Source organism: Carcharodon carcharias, chromosome 29 (genome assembly GCF_017639515.1).
Source record: "Carcharodon carcharias isolate sCarCar2 chromosome 29, sCarCar2.pri, whole genome shotgun sequence".
NCBI classification, from domain to species: domain Eukaryota; kingdom Metazoa; phylum Chordata; class Chondrichthyes; order Lamniformes; family Lamnidae; genus Carcharodon; species Carcharodon carcharias.
Window position 1 is genome coordinate 8,487,994 of NC_054495.1, and position 19,463 is coordinate 8,507,456.

Below are 19,463 nucleotides of genomic sequence, written 5' to 3' on the forward strand. Positions count from 1 at the left end.
CAGTCTCTCTCAGCCTCCATCAGTGCCAGTCTCTCTCAGCCTCCATCAGTGCCAGTCTCTCTCAGCCTCCATCAGTGCCAGTCTCTCTCAGCCTCCATCAGTGCCAGTCTCTCTCAGCCTCCATCAGTGCCAGTCTCTCTCAGCCTCCATCAGTGCCAGTCTCTCTCAGCCTCCATCAGTGCCAGTCTCTCTCAGCCTCCATCAGTGCCAGTCTCTCTCAGCCTCCATCAGTGCCAGTCTCTCTCAGCCTCCATCAGTGCCAGTCTCTCTCAGCCTCCATCAGTGCCAGTCTCTCTCAGCCTCCATCAGTGCCAGTCTCTCTCAGCCTCCATCAGTGCCAGTCTCTCTCAGCCTCCATCAGTGCCAGTCTCTCTCAGCCTGCATCTGTGCCAGTCTCTCTCAGCCTGCATCTGTGCCAGTCTCTCTCAGCCTGCATCTGTGCCAGTCTCTCTCACCCTGCATCACTGCCAGTCTCTCTCACCCTGCATCACTGCCAGTCTCTCTCACCCTGCATCAGCGCCAGTCTCTATCACCCTGCATCACTGCCAGTCTCTCACCCTGCATCACTGCCAGTCTCTCACCCTGCATCACTGTCAGTCTCTCTCAGCCTGCATCACTGCCAGTCTCTCTCTCAGCCTGCATCACTGCCAGTCTCTCTCTCACCCTGCATCAGCGCCAGTCTCTATCACCCTGCATCACTGCCAGTCTCTCTCACCCTGCATCACTGCCAGTCTCTCTCACCCTGCATCACTGCCAGTCTCTCTCACCCTGCATCACTGCCAGTCTCTCTCACCCTGCATCACTGCCAGTCTCTCTCACCCTGCATCACTGCCAGTCTCTCTCACCCTGCATCACTGCCAGTCTCTCTCACCCTGCATCACTGCCAGTCTCTCTCACCCTGCATCACTGCCAGTCTCTCTCACCCTGCATCACTGCCAGTCTCTCTCACCCTGCATCACTGCCAGTCTCTCTCACCCTGCATCACTGCCAGTCTCTCTCACCCTGCATCACTGCCAGTCTCTCTCACCCTGCATCACTGCCAGTCTCTCTCACCCTGCATCACTGCCAGTCTCTCTCACCCTGCATCACTGCCAGTCTCTCTCACCCTGCATCACTGCCAGTCTCTCTCACCCTGCATCACTGCCAGTCTCTCTCACCCTGCATCACTGCCAGTCTCTCTCACCCTGCATCACTGCCAGTCTCTCTCACCCTGCATCACTGCCAGTCTCTCTCACCCTGCATCACTGCCAGTCTCTCTCTCAGCCTGCATCACTGCCAGTCTCTCTCTCACACTGCATCACTGCCAGTCTCTCTCTCACACTGCATCACTGCCAGTCTCTCTCTCAGCCTGCATCACTGCCAGTCTCTCTCTCAGCCTGCATCACTGCCAGTCTCTCTCTCAGCCTGCATCACTGCCAGTCTCTCTCTCAGCCTGCATCACTGCCAGTCTCTCTCTCAGCCTGCATCACTGCCAGTCTCTCTCTCAGCCTGCATCACTGCCAGTCTCTCTCTCAGCCTGCATCACTGCCAGTCCCTCTCTCAGCCTGCATCACTGCCAGTCTCTCTCTCAGCCTGCATCACTGCCAGTCTCTCTCTCAGCCTGCATCACTGCCAGTCTCTCTCTCAGCCTGCATCACTGCCAGTCTCTCTCTCAGCCTGCATCACTGCCAGTCTCTCTCTCAGCCTGCATCACTGCCAGTCTCTCTCTCAGCCTGCATCACTGCCAGTCTCTCTCTCACCCTGCATCAGAGCCAGTCTCTCTCTCAGCCTGCATCACTGCCAGTCTCTCTCTCAGCCTGCATCAGAGCCAGTCTCCCTCTCACGCTGCATCAGTGCCAGTCTCCCACACCCTGCATCAGTGCCAGTCTCTCCCACATTGCATCAGTGCCAGTCTCTCCCACATTGCATCAGTGCCAGTCTCTCCCACATTGCATCAGTGCCAGTCTCTCCCACATTGCATCAGTGCCAGTCTCTCCCACATTGCATCAGTGCCAGTCTCTCCCACATTGCATCAGTGCCAGTCTCTCTCACCCTGCATCAGTGCCAGTCTCTCTCACCCTGCATCAGTGCCAGTCTCTCTCACCCTGCATCAGTGCCAGTCTCTCTCACCCTGCATCAGTGCCAGTCTCTCTCACCCTGCATCAGTGCCAGTCTCTCTCACCCTGCATCAGTGCCAGTCACGCTCTCACCCTGCATCAGTGCCAGTCACGCTCTCAGCCTGCATCAGTGCCAGTCACGCTCTCAGCCTGCATCAGTGCCAGTCACGCTCTCACCCTGCATCAGTGCCGGTCCCTCACCCTGCATCAGTGCCGGTCCCTCACCCTGCATCAGTGCCGGTCCCTCACCCTGCATCAGTGCCGGTCCCTCACCCTGCATCAGTGCCAGTCTCTCACCCTGCATCAGTGCCAGTCTCTCACCCTGCATCAGTGCCAGTCTCTCACCCCGCATCAGTGCCAGTCTCTCTCTCTCACCCTGCATCAGTGAAAGTCCCTCTCTCAGCCTGCATCAGTGCAAATCTCTCTCTCTCAACCTGCATCAGTGCCAGTCTCTCACCCTGCATCAGTGCCAGTCCCTCTCTCTCACCCTGCATCAGTGAAAGTCCCTCTCTCAGCCTGCATCAGTGCAAATCTCTCTCTCTCAACCTGCATCAGTGCCAATCTCTCACCCTGCATCAGTGCCAATCTCTCTCTCACCCTGCATCAGTGCCAGTCTCTCTCTCTCCCTGCATCAGTGGCACTCTCTCTCATTGCATCAGTGCCAGTCTCTCTCATTGCATCAGTGCCAGTCTCTCTCTCCCTCCATCATTCCCAGTCTCTCTCTCCCTGCATCAGTGCCAGTCTCTCTCTCCCTGCATCAGCGCCAGTCTCCCCCTCCCCGGAGCAGCGCCAGTCTCCCCCTCCCCGGAGCAGCGCCAGTCTCCCCCTCCCCGGAGCAGCGCCAGTCTCCCCCTCCCCGGAGCAGCGCCAGTCTCCCCCTCCCCGGAGCAGCGCCAGTCTCCCCCTCCCCGGAGCAGCGCCAGTCTCCCCCTCCCCGGAGCAGCGCCAGTCTCCCCCTCCCCGGAGCAGCGCCAGTCTCCCCCTCCCCGGAGCAGCGCCAGTCTCCCCCTCCCCGGAGCAGCGCCAGTCTCCCCCTCCCCGGAGCAGCGCCAGTCTCCCTCTCCCCGTAGCAGCGCCAGTCTCCCTCTCCCCGTAGCAGCGCCAGTCTCCCTCTCCCCGTAGCAGCGCCAGTCTCCCTCTCCCCGTAGCAGCGCCAGTCTCCCCCTCCCCGGAGCAGCGCCAGTCTCCCTCTCCCCGGAGCAGCGCCAGTCTCCCTCTCCCCGGAGCAGCGCCAGTCCGTCTCTCCCCGTAACAGCGCCAGTCACTCCCTGTAGCAGTGCCAGTCTCTCCCACCCTATAGCAGTGCAACCCTCTCTCTCCACACAGTAGTGCTAGTCGCAATTTTCCTGTAGCAGTGCCAGTCGCACCGTCCCTGCAGCCGCGCCAGTCGCACCGTCCCTGCAGCCGCGCCAGTCGCACCGTCCCTGCAGCCGCGCCAGTCGCACCGTCCCTGCAGCCGCGCCAGTCGCACCGTCCCTGCAGCCGCGCCAGTCGCACCGTCCCTGCAGCCGCGCCAGTCTCTCTCCACACAGCAGTGCCAGTCACTATTTCCCTGTAGCAGCGCCAGGCTCACCGTCCCTGTAGCAGCGCCAGGCTCACCGTCCCTGTAGCAGCGCCAGGCTCACCGTCCCTGTAGCAGCGCCAGGCTCACCGTCCCTGTAGCAGCGCCAGGCTCACCGTCCCTGTAGCAGCGCCAGGCTCACCGTCCCTGTAGCAGCGCCAGGCTCACCGTCCCTGTAGCAGCGCCAGGCTCACCGTCCCTGTAGCAGCGCCAGGCTCACCGTCCCTGTAGCAGCGCCAGGCTCACCGTCCCTGTAGCAGCGCCAGGCTCACCGTCCCTGTAGCAGCGCCAGGCTCACCGTCTCTGTAGCAGCGCCAGGCTCACCGTCCCTGTAGCAGCGCCAGGCTCACCGCCCCTGTAGCAGCGCCAGGCTCACCGCCCCTGTAGCAGCGCCAGGCTCACCGCCCCTGTAGCAGCGCCAGGCTCACCGCCCCTGTAGCAGCGCCAGGCTCTCTCTCCACACAGCAGTGCCATTCACTATTTCCCCGCAGCGGCGCCAGTCTCCCCCTCCCCGCAGCGGCGCCAGTCGCCCCCTCCCCGCAGCGGCGCCAGTCTCCCACTCCCCGCAGCGGCGCCAGTCTCCCACTCCCCGCAGCGGCGCCAGTCTCCCACTCCCCGCAGCAGCGCCAGTCTCCCACTCCCCGCAGCAGCGCCAGTCTCCCACTCCCCGCAGCGGCACCAGTCTCCCACTCCCCGCAGAGGCGCCAGTCTCCCACTCCCCGCAGCGGCGCCAGTCTCTCTCTCTCCCTGTAGCAGCGTCAGTCTCTCTCTCTCCCTGTAGCAGCGCCAGTCTCTCTCCCTCCCTGTAGCAGCCCCAGTCTCTCCGTCCCTGTAGCAGCCCCAGTCTCTCTCTCTCCGCATCAGTGCCTGTCCCTCGTTCGCCCTGCAGCAGCGCCTGTCCCTCGCTCTCCCGCTGCATCAGCGCCGGTCTCTCGCTCTCCCGCTGCATCAGCGCCGGTCTCTCGCTCTCCCGCTGCATCAGCGCCGGTCTCTCGCTCTCCCGCTGCATCAGCGCCGGTCTCTCGCTCTCCCGCTGCATCAGCGCCGGTCTCTCGCTCTCCCGCTGCATCAGCGCCGGTCTCTCGCTCTCCCGCTGCACCAGGGCCGGTCTCTCCCCCGCCATGTATTTTTTTTTTATTTGATCATGGGATGAGGGCATCACTGGCCAGGCCAGCATTTATTGCCCATCCATAAGTGCTTTTGCTCAAAGGACATTTTAAGATTCAACCCCATTGCTGTGGGTCTGGTGTCACATGTGGGCCAGGCCAGGAAAGGACAGCAGATTTCTTGGCGCCACTCTCCCTCCCCCTCTGGCGCCAGCCTCACTCCATGTATTACTGCCAGTGTTACTCCCTGAACTTGTGCAGCACCATGGTAGTGCGAGCCTAACTCACCCCTACCCGTGCCAGTCTCTCCCGCGTGCCAGTCTCTCACCCTACCTGCGGCAGTGTCACTCTCACTCCCCCACTGCGGCAGTGTCACTCTCACTCCCCCACTGCGGCAGTGTCACTCTCACTCCCCCACTGCGGCAGTGTCACTCTCACTCCCCCACTGCGGCAGTGTCACTCTCACTCCCCCACTGCGGCAGTGTCACTCTCACTCCCCCACTGCGGCAGTGTCACTCTCACTCCCCCACTGCGGCAGTGTCACTCTCACTCCCCCACTGCGGCAGTGTCACTCTCACTCCCCCACTGCGGCAGTGTCACTCTCACTCCCCCACTGCGGCAGTGTCACTCTCACTCCCCCACTGCGGCAGTGTCACTCTCACTCCCCCACTGCGGCAGTGTCACTCTCACTCCCCCACTGCGGCAGTGTCACTCTCACTCCCCCACTGCGGCAGTGTCACTCTCACTCCCCCACTGCGGCAGTGTCACTCTCACTCCCCCACTGCGGCAGTGTCACTCTCACTCCCCCACTGCGGCAGTGTCACTCTCACTCCCCCACTGCGGCAGTGTCACTCTCACTCCCCCACTGCGGCAGTGTCACTCTCACTCCCCCACTGCGGCAGTGTCACTCTCACTCCCCCACTGCGGCAGTGTCACTCTCACTCCCCCACTGCGGCAGTGTCACTCTCACTCCCCCACTGCGGCAGTGTCACTCTCACTCCCCCACTGCGGCAGTGTCACTCTCACTCCCCCACTGCGGCAGTGTCACTCTCACTCCCCCACTGCGGCAGTGTCACTCTCACTCCCCCACTGCGGCAGTGTCACTCTCACTCCCCCACTGCGGCAGTGTCACTCTCACTCCCCCACTGCGGCAGTGTCACTCTCACTCCCCCACTGCGGCAGTGTCACTCTCACTCCCCCACTGCGGCAGTGTCACTCTCACTCCCCCACTGCGGCAGTGTCACTCTCACTCCCCCACTGCGGCAGTGTCACTCTCACTCCCCCACTGCGGCAGTGTCACTCTCACTCCCCCACTGCGGCAGTGTCACTCTCACTCCCCCACTGCGGCAGTGTCACTCTCACTCCCCCACTGCGGCAGTGTCACTCTCACTCCCCCACTGCGGCAGTGTCACTCTCACTCCCCCACTGCGGCAGTGTCACTCTCACTCCCCCACTGCGGCAGTGTCACTCTCACTCCCCCACTGCGGCAGTGTCACTCTCACTCCCCCACTGCGGCAGTGTCACTCTCACTCCCCCACTGCGGCAGTGTCACTCTCACTCCCCCACTGCGGCAGTGTCACTCTCACTCCCCCACTGCGGCAGTGTCACTCTCACTCCCCCACTGCGGCAGTGTCACTCTCACTCCCCCACTGCGGCAGTGTCACTCTCACTCCCCCACTGCGGCAGTGTCACTCTCACTCCCCCACTGCGGCAGTGTCACTCTCACTCCCCCACTGCGGCAGTGTCACTCTCACTCCCCCACTGCGGCAGTGTCACTCTCACTCCCCCACTGCGGCAGTGTCACTCTCACTCCCCCACTGCGGCAGTGTCACTCTCACTCCCCCACTGCGGCAGTGTCACTCTCACTCCCCCACTGCGGCAGTGTCACTCTCACTCCCCCACTGCGGCAGTGTCACTCTCACTCCCCCACTGCGGCAGTGTCACTCTCACTCCCCCACTGCGGCAGTGTCACTCTCACTCCCCCACTGCGGCAGTGTCACTCTCACTCCCCCACTGCGGCAGTGTCACTCTCACTCCCCCACTGCGGCAGTGTCACTCTCACTCCCCCACTGCGGCAGTGTCACGCTCACTCCCCCCTGCGGCAGTGTCACGCTCACTCCCCCCTGCGGCAGTGTCACGCTCACTCCCCCCTGCGGCAGTGTCACGCTCACTCCCTCCTGCGGCAGTGTCACGCTCACTCCCCCCTGCGGCAGTGTCACGCTCACTCCCCCTGCGGCAGTGTCACGCTCACTCCCCCTGCGGCAGTGTCACGCACACTCCCCCTGTCGTAGTGTCACGCACACTCCCCCTGTCGTAGTGTCACGCACACTCCCCCTGTCGTAGTGTCACGCTCACTCCCCCTGTCGTAGTGTCACGCTCACTCCCCCTGTCGTAGTGTCACGCTCACTCCCCCTGTCGTAGTGTCACGCTCACTCCCCCTGTCGTAGTGTCACGCTCACTCCCCCTGTCGTAGTGTCACGCTCACTCCCCCTGTCGTAGTGTCACGCTCACTCCCCCTGTCGTAGTGTCACGCTCACTCCCCCTGTCGTAGTGTCACGCTCACTCCCCCTGTCGTAGTGTCACGCTCACTCCCCCTGTCGTAGTGTCACGCTCACTCCCCCTGTCGTAGTGTCACGCTCACTCCCCCTGTAGTAGTGTCACGCTCACTCCCCCTGTCGTAGTGTCACGCTCACTCCCCCTGTCGTAGTGTCACGCTCACTCCCCCTGTAGTAGTGTCACGCTCACTCCCCCTGTAGTAGTGTCACGCTCACTCCCCCTGTAGTAGTGTCACGCTCACTCCCCCTGTAGTAGTGTCACGCTCACTCCCCCTGTAGTAGTGTCACGCTCACTCCCCCTGTCGTAGTGTCACGCTCACTCCCCCTGTCGTAGTGTCACGCTCACTCCCCCTGTCGTAGTGTCACGCTCACTCCCCCTGTCGTAGTGTCACGCTCACTCCCCCTGTCGTAGTGTCACGCTCACTCCCCCTGTAGTAGTGTCACGCTCACTCCCCCTGTAGTAGTGTCACGCTCACTCCCCCTGTAGTAGTGTCACGTTCACTCCCCCTGTCGTAGTGTCACGCTCACTCCCCCTGTCGTAGTGTCACGCTCACTCCCCCTGTCGTAGTGTCACGCTCACTCCCCCTGTCGTAGTGTCACGCTCACTCCCCCTGTAGTAGTGTCACGCTCACTCCCCCTGTAGTAGTGTCACGCTCACTCCCCCTGTCGTAGTGTCACGCTCACTCCCCCTGTCGTAGTGTCACGCTCACTCCCCCTGTCGTAGTGTCACGCTCACTCCCCCTGTAGTAGTGTCACGCTCACTCCCCCTGTAGTAGTGTCACGCTCACTCCCCCTGTAGTAGTGTCACGCTCACTCCCCCTGTAGTAGTGTCACGCTCACTCCCCCTGTAGTAGTGTCACGCTCACTCCCCCTGTAGTAGTGTCACGCTCACTCCCCCTGTCGTAGTGTCACGCTCACTCCCCCTGTCGTAGTGTCACGCTCACTCCCCCTGTAGTAGTGTCACGCTCACTCCCCCTGTAGTAGTAGTAGTAGTAGTAGTGTCAGTCTCTCCCAGTAGTGCTGACTAACCCTGGCATTGGCCCCAGCCGGGCTGACAGGTACTCACCGAAATATGTGGTTGGTTGTGGGTGGCTGGGCGGGTGGAGGGCAGTCCTGCCAGATTCCCACAGATCCTTTCACTCTCAGCCCCCACTCTCTCCCTCTTTCTCACTGTGGGAAGCCCAGGCTCCAAAATGGTGAATGGAGCTGGCCCAGCTAGGATCCCGACCAATCGGCGGCGCCCCCGCCCCTGATGGGCGGACGCGCCGGCTAATGGGCGTCTGGCGGCATGGAGGAGGGGCCCGCGGTCCGACCAATCGGGTGGGGGCGAGGCCCGCGGCCGCCCCGCGGTTGTTTACCAATCGGCCTTCGCGCCTGCGCCGGGCAGCTGGCCGCGCGCCCCCCGCCGGGAGTTGTAGTCCTCCCATGACGTCATGACGAGTGGAGCCCCGGATGGAGCTGGAGGTCGCGGACTACAATTCCCTGTGTGCATCGCGATGGCCTCTCCGCCTCCTCCTCCTCCTTATTCAGGCAGAAAACACTAGAACAAACCCTGGGAGATGTCAACCTGTCAGCAGGGGGAGGGTGGAAGCAACAACACGCTACAATCCTTCAGTTCAAGTCAGTTCGGGGACTTACTATCTTTCATCGGCCCCTCTTTTTGGAATCGGCTTTTCCTGCTTCGGAGGCCCGCTTGCTGATTGAGCCGGCCACAGGCCTGGCAACAAGGTTCAGCCAATGAGAAGGCGCCCAGCTCCCTCGCCCCCTCCCCCAACACCCGTGACGTGCAGTATGGGTTGCCAGGTGACGTCACCTGACAGAGGAAGCGCGAGCGGTTGCCAGGCGCCGCAGCCGGCCAATGGGAAAGCTCTCCTCCTCCACTCCGATCCACCCCCTCCCCCCTACCCCCGGGTGTAGCCGCTGTCACCGTCGACAGCCACTTCTCTGATTGGACCGGCGCTGCTGGCCAATGGGAGGTCTGCTCTTGCACTCCCTTCTGACGTCGCTGGTTGCTCACCATCACTGGGATGGGAAAGGGGGCGGGGTCCTGGCCGGCCGGCCAATAGACAATCGGTAAAAGCCGATGACGTAATTGAAGGAGCGTGAAATTGTTGCGTTCAGAGAGGAGGCGGGGCTCGGCGCAGGAAGACACTGGGTGAGCCGGCCTTGAGCCACTCAGTCACACATCCGGGCTGAGTGCGCACTGAAGATGTAGTGAAGGGAAAAAGTGCAGCTTGGATGTCAGTATAATGAGCTATACACAGATATGGTGAGCTTTACACTATTATAAAAAGCTGTACACAGATATGGTGAGCTTTACACTATTATAAAAAGCTGTACACAGATATGGTGAGCTTTACACTATTATAAAAAGCTGTACACAGATATGGTGAGCTTTACACTATTATAAAAAGCTGTACTGATATAGTGAGCTTTACACTATTATAAAAAGCTGTACACAGATATGGTGAGCTTTACACTATTATAAAAAGCTGTACACAGATATGGTGAGCTTTACACTATTATAAAAAGCTGTACACAGATATGGTGAGCTTTACACTATTATAAAAAGCTGTACACAGATATAGTGAGCTTTACACTATTATAACAAGCTTTACACAGGTATAGTGAGCTTTACACTATTATAACAAGCTTTACACAGGTATAGTGAGCTTTACACCATTATAAAAAGCTGTACTGATATAGTGAGCTTTACACCATTATAAAAAGCTGTACACTGATATAGTGAGCTTTACACTATTGTAAAAAGCTGTACACAGATATAGTGAGCTTTACACTATTATAAAAAGCTGTACACAGATATAGTGAGCTTTACACTATTATAACAAGCTTTACACAGGTATAGTGAGCTTTACACCATTATAAAAAGCTGTACTGATATAGTGAGCTTTACACCATTATAAAAAGCTTTACACAGATATAGTGAGCTTTACACCATTATAAAAAGCTGTACACAGATATAGTGAGCTTTACACTATTATAAAAAGCTGTACACAGATATAGTCAGCTTTACACTATTATAAAAAAGCTGTACACAGATATAGTGAGCTTTACACTAATATAAAAAGCTGTACACAGATATAGTGAGCTTTACACTATTATAACAAGCTTTACACAGATATAGTGAGCTTTACACTATTATAAAAAGCTGTACACAGATATACTGAGCTTTACACCATTATAAAAAGCTGTACTGATATAGTGAGCTTTACACCATTATAAAAAGCTGTACACTGATATAGTGAGCTTTACACCATTATAAAAAGCTTTACACAGATATAGTGAGCTTTACACCATTATAAAAAGCTTTACACAGTTATCGTGAGTTTTTACACCATTATAAAAAGCTGTACGCTGATATAGTGAGCTTTACACTATAAAAAGCTGTACGCAGATATAGTGAGCTTTACACTATTATAAAAAGCTGTACACAGATATAGTGAGCTTTACACTATTATAAAAAGCTGTACACAGATATAGTGAGCTTTACACTATTATAAAAAGCTGTACACAGATATAGTGAGCTTTACACTATTATAACAAGCTTTACACAGGTATAGTGAGCTTTACACCATTATAAAAAGCTGTACTGATATAGTGAGCTTTACACCATTATAAAAAGCTGTACACTGATATAGTGAGCTTTACACTATTGTAAAAAGCTGTACACAGATATAGTGAGCTTTACACTATTATAAAAAGCTGTACACAGATATAGTGAGCTTTACACTATTATAAAAAGCTGTACACAGATATAGTGAGCTTTACACTATTATAAAAAGCTGTACTGATATAGTGAGCTTTACACTATTATAAAAAGCTGTACACAGATATAGTGAGCTTTACACCATTATAAAAAGCTTTACACAGATATAGTGAGCTTTACACCATTATAAAAAGCTGTACACAGATATAGTGAGCTTTACACTATTATAAAAAGCTGTACACAGATATAGTCAGCTTTACACTATTATAAAAAAGCTGTACACAGATATAGTGAGCTTTACACTAATATAAAAAGCTGTACACAGATATAGTGAGCTTTACACTATTATAACAAGCTTTACACAGATATAGTGAGCTTTACACTATTATAAAAAGCTGTACACAGATATACTGAGCTTTACACCATTATAAAAAGCTGTACTGATATAGTGAGCTTTACACCATTATAAAAAGCTGTACACTGATATAGTGAGCTTTACACCATTATAAAAAGCTTTACACAGATATAGTGAGCTTTACACCATTATAAAAAGCTTTACACAGTTATCGTGAGTTTTTACACCATTATAAAAAGCTGTACGCTGATATAGTGAGCTTTACACTATTATAAAAAGCTCTACGCAGATATAGTGAGCTTTACACTATTATAAAAAGCTGTACACAGATATAGTGAGCTTTACACTATTATAACAAGCTTTACACAGATATAGTGAGCTTTACACTATTATAAAAAGCTGTACACAGATATAGTCAGCTTTACACTATTATAAAAAAGCTGTACACAGATATAGTGAGCTTTACACTAATATAAAAAGCTGTACACAGATATAGTGAGCTTTACACTATTATAACAAGCTTTACACAGATATAGTGAACTTTACACTATTATAAAAAGCTGTACACAGATATACTGAGCTTTACACCATTATAAAAAGCTGTACTGATATAGTGAGCTTTACACCATTATAAAAAGCTGTACACTGATATAGTGAGCTTTACACCATTATAAAAAGCTTTACACAGATATGGTGAGCTTTACACCATTATAAAAAGCTTTACACAGTTATCGTGAGTTTTTACACCATTATAAAAAGCTGTACGCTGATATAGTGAGCTTTACACTATTATAAAAAGTTGTACGCAGATATAGTGAGCTTTACACTATTATAAAAAGCTGTACACAGATATAGTGAGCTTTACACTATTATAACAAGCTTTACACAGATATAGTGAGCTTTACACTAATATAAAAATCTGTACACTGATATAGTGAGCTTTACACTGTTATAACAAGCTTTACACAGATATAGTGAGCTTTACACTATTATAAAAAGCTGTACACAGATATAGTGAGCTTTACACTATTATAACAAGCTTTACACAGATATAGTGAGCTTTACACTATTATAAAAAGCTGTACACAGATATAGTGAGCTTTACACTATTATAAAAAGCTGTACACAGATATAGTGAGCTTTACACCATTATAAAAAGCTGTACTGATATAGTGAGCTTTACATCATTATAAAAGGCTGTACACTGATATAGTGAGCTTTACACCATTATAAAAAGCTGTACTGATATAGTGAGCTTTACATCATTATAAAAAGCTGTACACTGATATAGTGAGCTTTACACCATTATAAAAAGCTTTACACAGATATAGTGAGCTTTACACCATTATAACAAGCTTTACACAGATATAGTGAGCTTTACACCATTATAAAAATGTTACACGGATACAGTGAGCTCTACACCACTATAAAAAATTACACATAATAGTGAGCTTTACACCAGTATAAAAAGCTTTACACTGATATAGTGAGCTTTGCACAGCTACAGTGAGGTTTGTACAGGTATAAATAGCTTTACACTGATATCATCAGCTTTACACCACTACAGTGAGCTTTACAATTTTGATAATTTCCCAAAGAGGTTAGTGTGTAAAATTAAAGCACGTGGGATTGGGGGTAATATATTGGCATGGATTGAGAATTGGTTAGCAGATAGGAAACAAAGAGCAGGAATAAACGGGTCTCTTTTGGAGTGACAGGCGGTGACTAGTTGGGTACCACAGAGACCAGTGCTTGGGCCCCAGTTATTCACAATATATATCAATGATTTGGATGAGGAAACTAAAAGTAATATTTCCAAGTTTGCTCACAACACAATGTGGGAATGTGAGCAATGAAGAGGGTGTAAAGAGATTTCAAGGAGATTTAGACAGGTCAAGTGAGTGGGCAAATACATGGCAGATGCAGTATAACATGGTTAACTGTGTAGTTATCCCGTTCGAAGGGAAAAACAGAATGGGCAGAGTATTATTTAAATTATGATAGACTGGGAAATGTTGATGTACAAAGGAACATGGGTGTCCTTGTACACCAATCACTGAAAGCAAGCGTGCAGGTGCAGCAAGCAGTTAAGAAGGCAAATGGTACATTGGCCATCATTGCAAGAGGACTTGAGTACAGGAGCAAGGATGTCTTACTGCAGCTGTACAGGGCCTTGATGAGACCACATCTTTCACATGTCTGTCCTTGGCTTGATGCATTGTTCCAGTGAAGCCCAACGCAAACTGGAGGAACAACACCTCATCTTCCGACTAGGCACTTGACAGCCATCCGGACTGAATATTGAATTCAACAACTTTAGGTGATGAGCTCACTCCCCCATCCCCACCCCCTTTCTGTTTCCCCCTTCCTTTTCTTTTTTTCCCAATAAATTATATAGATTTTCCTTTTCCCACCTATTTCCATTATAAAAAGAGAAAAAGAAAAAAAAACATTATTTATTTATTTATTTTAATTTTTTTTACATCTTTTATGCTCTCCCCACCCCCACTAGAGCTATACCTTGAGTGCCCTACCATCCATTCTTAATTAGCACATTCGTTTAGATAATATCACCAACTTTAACTTTAACATCTATGTGTTCTTTTGTATTATTGTTGTTGACATCTTTTGATGATCTGCTTCTATCACTGCTTGTTTGTCCCTACAACCACACCCCCCCTCCACCTCTCTGTCTCTCTATCTCTCCGCCCCACACACACACCTTAAACCAGCTTATATTTCAACTCTTTCTTGGACTCGAACTCAAGTTCTGTCGAAGGGTCATGAGGACTCGAAAGGTCAACTCTTTTCTTCTCCGCCGATGCTGCCAGACCTGCTGAGTTTTTCCAGGTAATTCTGTTTTTGTTTTTGTTTTGGAGTATTGTGTGCAGTTTTAGTCTCCTAACCTAAGAAAGGATATACTTGCCTTAGAGGGAGTGTAGTGAAGGCTCACCAGACTGATTCCTGGGTTGGCAGGATTGTCGTGTGAGGAGAGATTGGGTCGACTAGGCCTGTATTCACTAGAGTTTAGAAGAATGAGAGGGGATCTCCTTGAAACATATAAAATTCCGATAGGAATGGACAGACTGGAAGTTTCCTCTGGCTGGGTGGTCTAGAACAAGAGGTCACAGTCTCAGGATACAGGGTAGATCATTTAGGGCTGAGATGAAGAGAAACCTCTTCACTCAGAGGATGGCGAACCTGTGGAATTCTCTACCACAGAGGCTGTGGAGGCCAAGTCACTGAATATACTTAAGAAGGAAATCGATAGATTTTTGGACCCTGGAGGCATCAAGGGGTATGGGGAGAACGCAAGAGTACAGCATTGATGTGGAGGATCAGCCATGATCATATTGAATGGCGGAGCAGGCTCGAAGGGCTGAATGGCTCCTACTTTCTATATCTCTATTGTGAGCTTTACACTGATAATGAGCTTTTTAAATATATTGTGAGCTTTACACTGATAGTGAATTTTACACGACAGTAATAAGCTTTACATATAGTGAAATTTGCACCCCTGTAGTGAACCTTACACAGAAATAGAGGGCTTTACAAAGATATAGTGAGCTTTACACAACTATAACACCATAAGACCATAAGAAATAGGGGCAGAAATTAGGCCATTCGGCCCATCGAGTCTGCTCCACCATTCAGTCATGACTGATAAGTTTCTCAACCCCATTCTCCCAACTTCTCCCCGTAACCTTTGACCCCTTTACCAATCAAGAACCGATCTATCTCGGTCTTAAATACACTCAATGACCTGGCCTCCACAGCCTTCTGTGGCAATGAATTCCATAGATTCACCACTCTCTGGCTAAAGAAGTTTCTCCTCATCTCTGTTCTAAAAGGCTTTCCCTTTACTCTGAGGCTGTGCCCTCGGGTCCTAGTCTCTCCTACTAATGGAAACATCTTCCCCACGTCCACTCTATCCAGGTCTTTCAGTATTCTGTAAGTTTCAATCAGATCCCCCCCTCATCTTTCTGAACTCCACTGAGTATATACCCAGAGTCCTCAAACGTTCCTCATATGTTAAGCCTTTCATCCCTGGGACCATTCTCGTGAACCTCCTCCGGACCCTCTCCAGGGCCAGAACATCCTTCCTGAGATACGGGGCCCAAAATTGCTCACAATATTCTAAATGTGGTCTGACCAGAGCCTTATAAAGCCTCAGCAGCACATCCCTGCTTTTATATTCTAGTTCTCTCGAAATAACTATAATAAGCTTTGCACAGATATAGTGAGATTTGCACCACTGTAGTGAAATTTGCACCGATATAGTGAGCTTTACATGGATATAGTGAGCTTTATACAGATATAGTGAGTCTTACACTGACATAGTGAGCGTTCCACTGATATGGTGAGCTTTACACTGACATAGCGAGCTTTACACTGATATAGTGAGCTTTACGCAGATATAATGAGCTTTATACTGATATAGTGAGCTTTACACTGAGATAGTGAGCTTTACACTGATATAGTGAGATTTACAATGATATAGTGAGCTTTACACTGATATAGCGAGCTTTACAATCATATAGTGAGCTTTACACTGATACAGTGAACTTTACACTGATATAGTGAGCTTTACACTGATATAGTGAGCTTTATACAGATATAGTGAGCTTTACACTGATATAGTGAGATTTACAATGATATAGTGAGCTTTATACTGATATAGAGAGCTTTACACTGATATAGTGAGCTTTACACTGATATGGAGAGCTTTATTCAGATATAGTGAGCTTTACACTGATAATAGTGTGCTTTACACCGATATAGTGAGCTTTACACTGATGATAGTGAGCTTTACACTGATATAGTGAGCTTTACACTGATAATAGTGAGCTTTACACTGATATAGTGAGCTTTACACTGATATGGTGAGCTTTACACTAATATAGTGAGCTTTACACTGATAATAGTGAGCTTTACACTGATATAGTGAGCTTTACACTGATAATAGCGAGCTTTACACTAATATAGTGAGCTTTACACTGATAATAGTGAGCTTTACACTGATATAGTGAGCTTCACACTGATAATAGTGAGCTTTACACTAATATAGTGAGCTTTACACTGATAATAGTGAGCTTTACACTGATATAGTGAGCTTTACACTGATAATAGTGAGCTTTACACTGATATAGTGAGCTTTACACTGATATGGTGAGCTTTACACTAATATAGTGAGCTTTACACCACTACAATAAGCTTTACTCAGATTTCTTTTTTGTTGATGGGATGGGGGCAAGGCCAGCGTTTATTGCCCACCCCTAATTGCCCTTGAGAGCTGAGTGAGCTGCTAGGCCATTTCAAAGAGCATTTAAGAGTCAACCACATTGTTGTGGGTCTGGAGTCACATGTAGGTTTTGGGCCCCGTATCTCAGGAAGGATGTTCTGGCCCTGGAGAGGGTCCAGAGGAGGTTCACAAGAACCATTGCAGGAATGAACGGCTTAATATATGAGGAACGTTTGAGGACTCTGGGTCTATACTCGATGGAGTTTAGAAGGATGAGGGGGGATCTGATTGAAAGTTACAGAATACTGAAAGGCCTGGATAGAGTGAGCGTGGGGATGTTTCCATTAGTAGGAGAGACTAAGTATGTCCAGGTAAGGAAGGCAGATTTCCTTCCCTAAAGGACATTAGTGAACCAGATGGGTTATTAACGACAATCGACAATGGTCATCCTCAGACTTTTAATTTCAGATTTATTGAATTCTAATTTCGCTATGTGCCGTGGTGGGATTTGAACTCAGGTTCCAAACCCGCTGCATTAATTAGGCGTTCCTGGGATACACACCGTTTCGGTAGCAGGTGGGCTCCTATTGCCGTCACCTCGCCACTCCATCACACCAGGCACCACATTTAAAGTCCAGCCACGCTCAGTGCTTCCAGCCCAGGACTGCAGCAAAGACATGGCCCTAAAAGGCAAGAAGGCTGCAGCCCTCCAGCACCTTTTGGACACCGTGGAGGCCCCACTGTGATGTCCTCTACCCCCTGCTCTGGCTGCAGGAGGGGCAGCAACATGACCACTCCAGCTTGGTAGGCGATGCCAGTGGTGGTCAGCGCCAATGCTGCACAAGAGAGGTTGGCTATCCAATGCAGATAGAAGGTGAATGATCTTACCCGTGCAGCCAGGGTATGACAACCATCTCATCACTCTAACCTCACACACTCACAAGCCCATCTCACATTCACTGGCATCTCACTCACTGCCAACTCAAGGGACATCAGTACCACAACACCACCACCTCTCCTTTATACTCTATACCACAATAGTGAGATTTACACAAATAGAGGCCGGAATTTTCTCTGCCCGCCGGTGTTGGGCGTGTTTGGTGGCGTGAGTGGACAACGTGGCAAGAAGGCCAAAAATTGGTTCCATGACAGTGTGAAACCAGTTTGCAAATGTCCGCTCCGAGGGCAGTGCGAGAGGAGGGCTCTGGGACAGGCAGCCTGCAGCACCTAGAGGAGAGCGCAAGAGGAGGGCCCTGAGCCAGGCAATCAGCAGCACCTAGAGGATCTAGTCTATCTAGAGGATCTAGCATTTGTCTGCACTCAAGTAGGTGTAAGGGTAAAATAAAAGCAAGGGTTAAGATATGTCTGGGGACTCAGTCCTGTGATTTGCGCATCCTGTGCTATGTGGGAAATCCTAGACTCTCCTGGCGGGTCTGGATGACCGTGTGTGCAGGAGGTGCCTCCGACTGGAGCAACTCGAGCTCTGGGTTTCGGAGCTTGAGCGGCAGCTGGGAGCACTACGGTGCATTCATGAGGCTGAGAGGGTCATGGATAGAATATTTCAGCACGTGGTCACCCCGCAGTTTCAGGAAGTGCAGGCAGAGAGGGAATGAGTGACGGCCAGACAGAAGAAGGGGGCCAGGCCAGGTAGTGAGGGAGTCCCCCCGAGTGCATCTCACTCACAAACCACTTTTCGGCTTTGGAAAACGGTGAGGGTGAGGGTTCCTCTGTACAGGCCAACCAGAGCCAAGGCCCTGGCACTGTGTGTGGTCCAGCTGCTCAGGGGCCGGGGGGTGGGGGTGGGGGGGGGGGGGGGGGGGGGGGGGGGGGGGTGGGGGTGGTGGGGGGGGAGGAGGAGGAAGAAATGTGGAAGGGCAACAGTGGTAGGGGATTCATTAGTGAGGGGAGTAGGCAGGTGCTTCTGCGGCCATAGACATGACTCCAGGATGGTATGTTGCCTCCCAGGTGCCAGGGTCAAAGGTGGCACAGAATGGCTGCAGGGCATTCTGAAGGGGGAGGGTGAACAGCCAGAGGACGTGGTCCATGTTGGGAGCAATGATATAGGAAGAAAGAGAAATGAGGCCCTGCAAGTAGACTTTCAGGAGTTAGGTAGGAAACTGAAAAGCAGGATTTCAAAAGTAGCGATCTCCAGATTACTTCCAGTGACACGCAGTAGTGAGGATAGGAATAGAAGGAACAGCAGATGAATATGTGGTTGGAGAGATGGTGCAGGAGGGAGGGCTTTAGATTCCTGGGGCACTGGGACCGTTTCTGGGGGAGTTGGGACCTGTACAAGTTGGACGGGTTACACCTGAACAGGAACAGGACCAACATCCTCATGGGGGAGATTTGCTAATGTTGCTGGGGGTGGATTTAAACTAAACTGGCAGGGGGATGGGACCCTGAAAAGTAGTTCAGAGGGGAGAGAAACTGAGATGGGATTGAAAGTTAAAATACTAGTAAGTGAGTCTGGAAGGCAGAGAAAACATAGGCTGGATATTCAGAAAGAAGTGAGTTTATCAAGGCTAAATGGAATATATTTTAGTGCAAGGAGCTTGAGGAATAAGACGGACAAGCTGAGGGCACAGTTAGACACATGGGAGTTTGATATCAGAGCTATGACCGAGACTTGGCTAAAAGAAGGGCAGGATTGGCAGCTCAACATTCCTGGTTACAGGGTATTCAGACGAGATAGAGAGACGAATAGAAGAGGAGAGGGGGTTGCGCTATTGATCCAGGAATCAATTATAGCAGTGAGGAGGGATGATATCTTGGAAGGATCATCAAATGAGGCCATATGGGTAGAAATAAAAAACACAAA

The 19,463-nt window shown here is 51.2% G+C and overlaps 1 protein-coding gene across 1 annotated transcript in view; it reads right to left on the bottom strand.

Annotated features, from left to right (window-relative positions):
* Positions 1 to 8,745, bottom strand: part of LOC121271021 (protein capicua homolog) — a 143,298-nt gene extending 134,553 nt beyond the window's left edge. Inside the window, exon 1 of the mRNA XM_041176705.1 lies at positions 8,490 to 8,745. Within this exon, the coding sequence (XP_041032639.1) occupies positions 8,490 to 8,745 (256 nt within the window). The remainder of the gene's footprint in view (positions 1 to 8,489) is intronic.
* Positions 8,746 to 19,463: the final 10,718 nt, after the last annotated feature.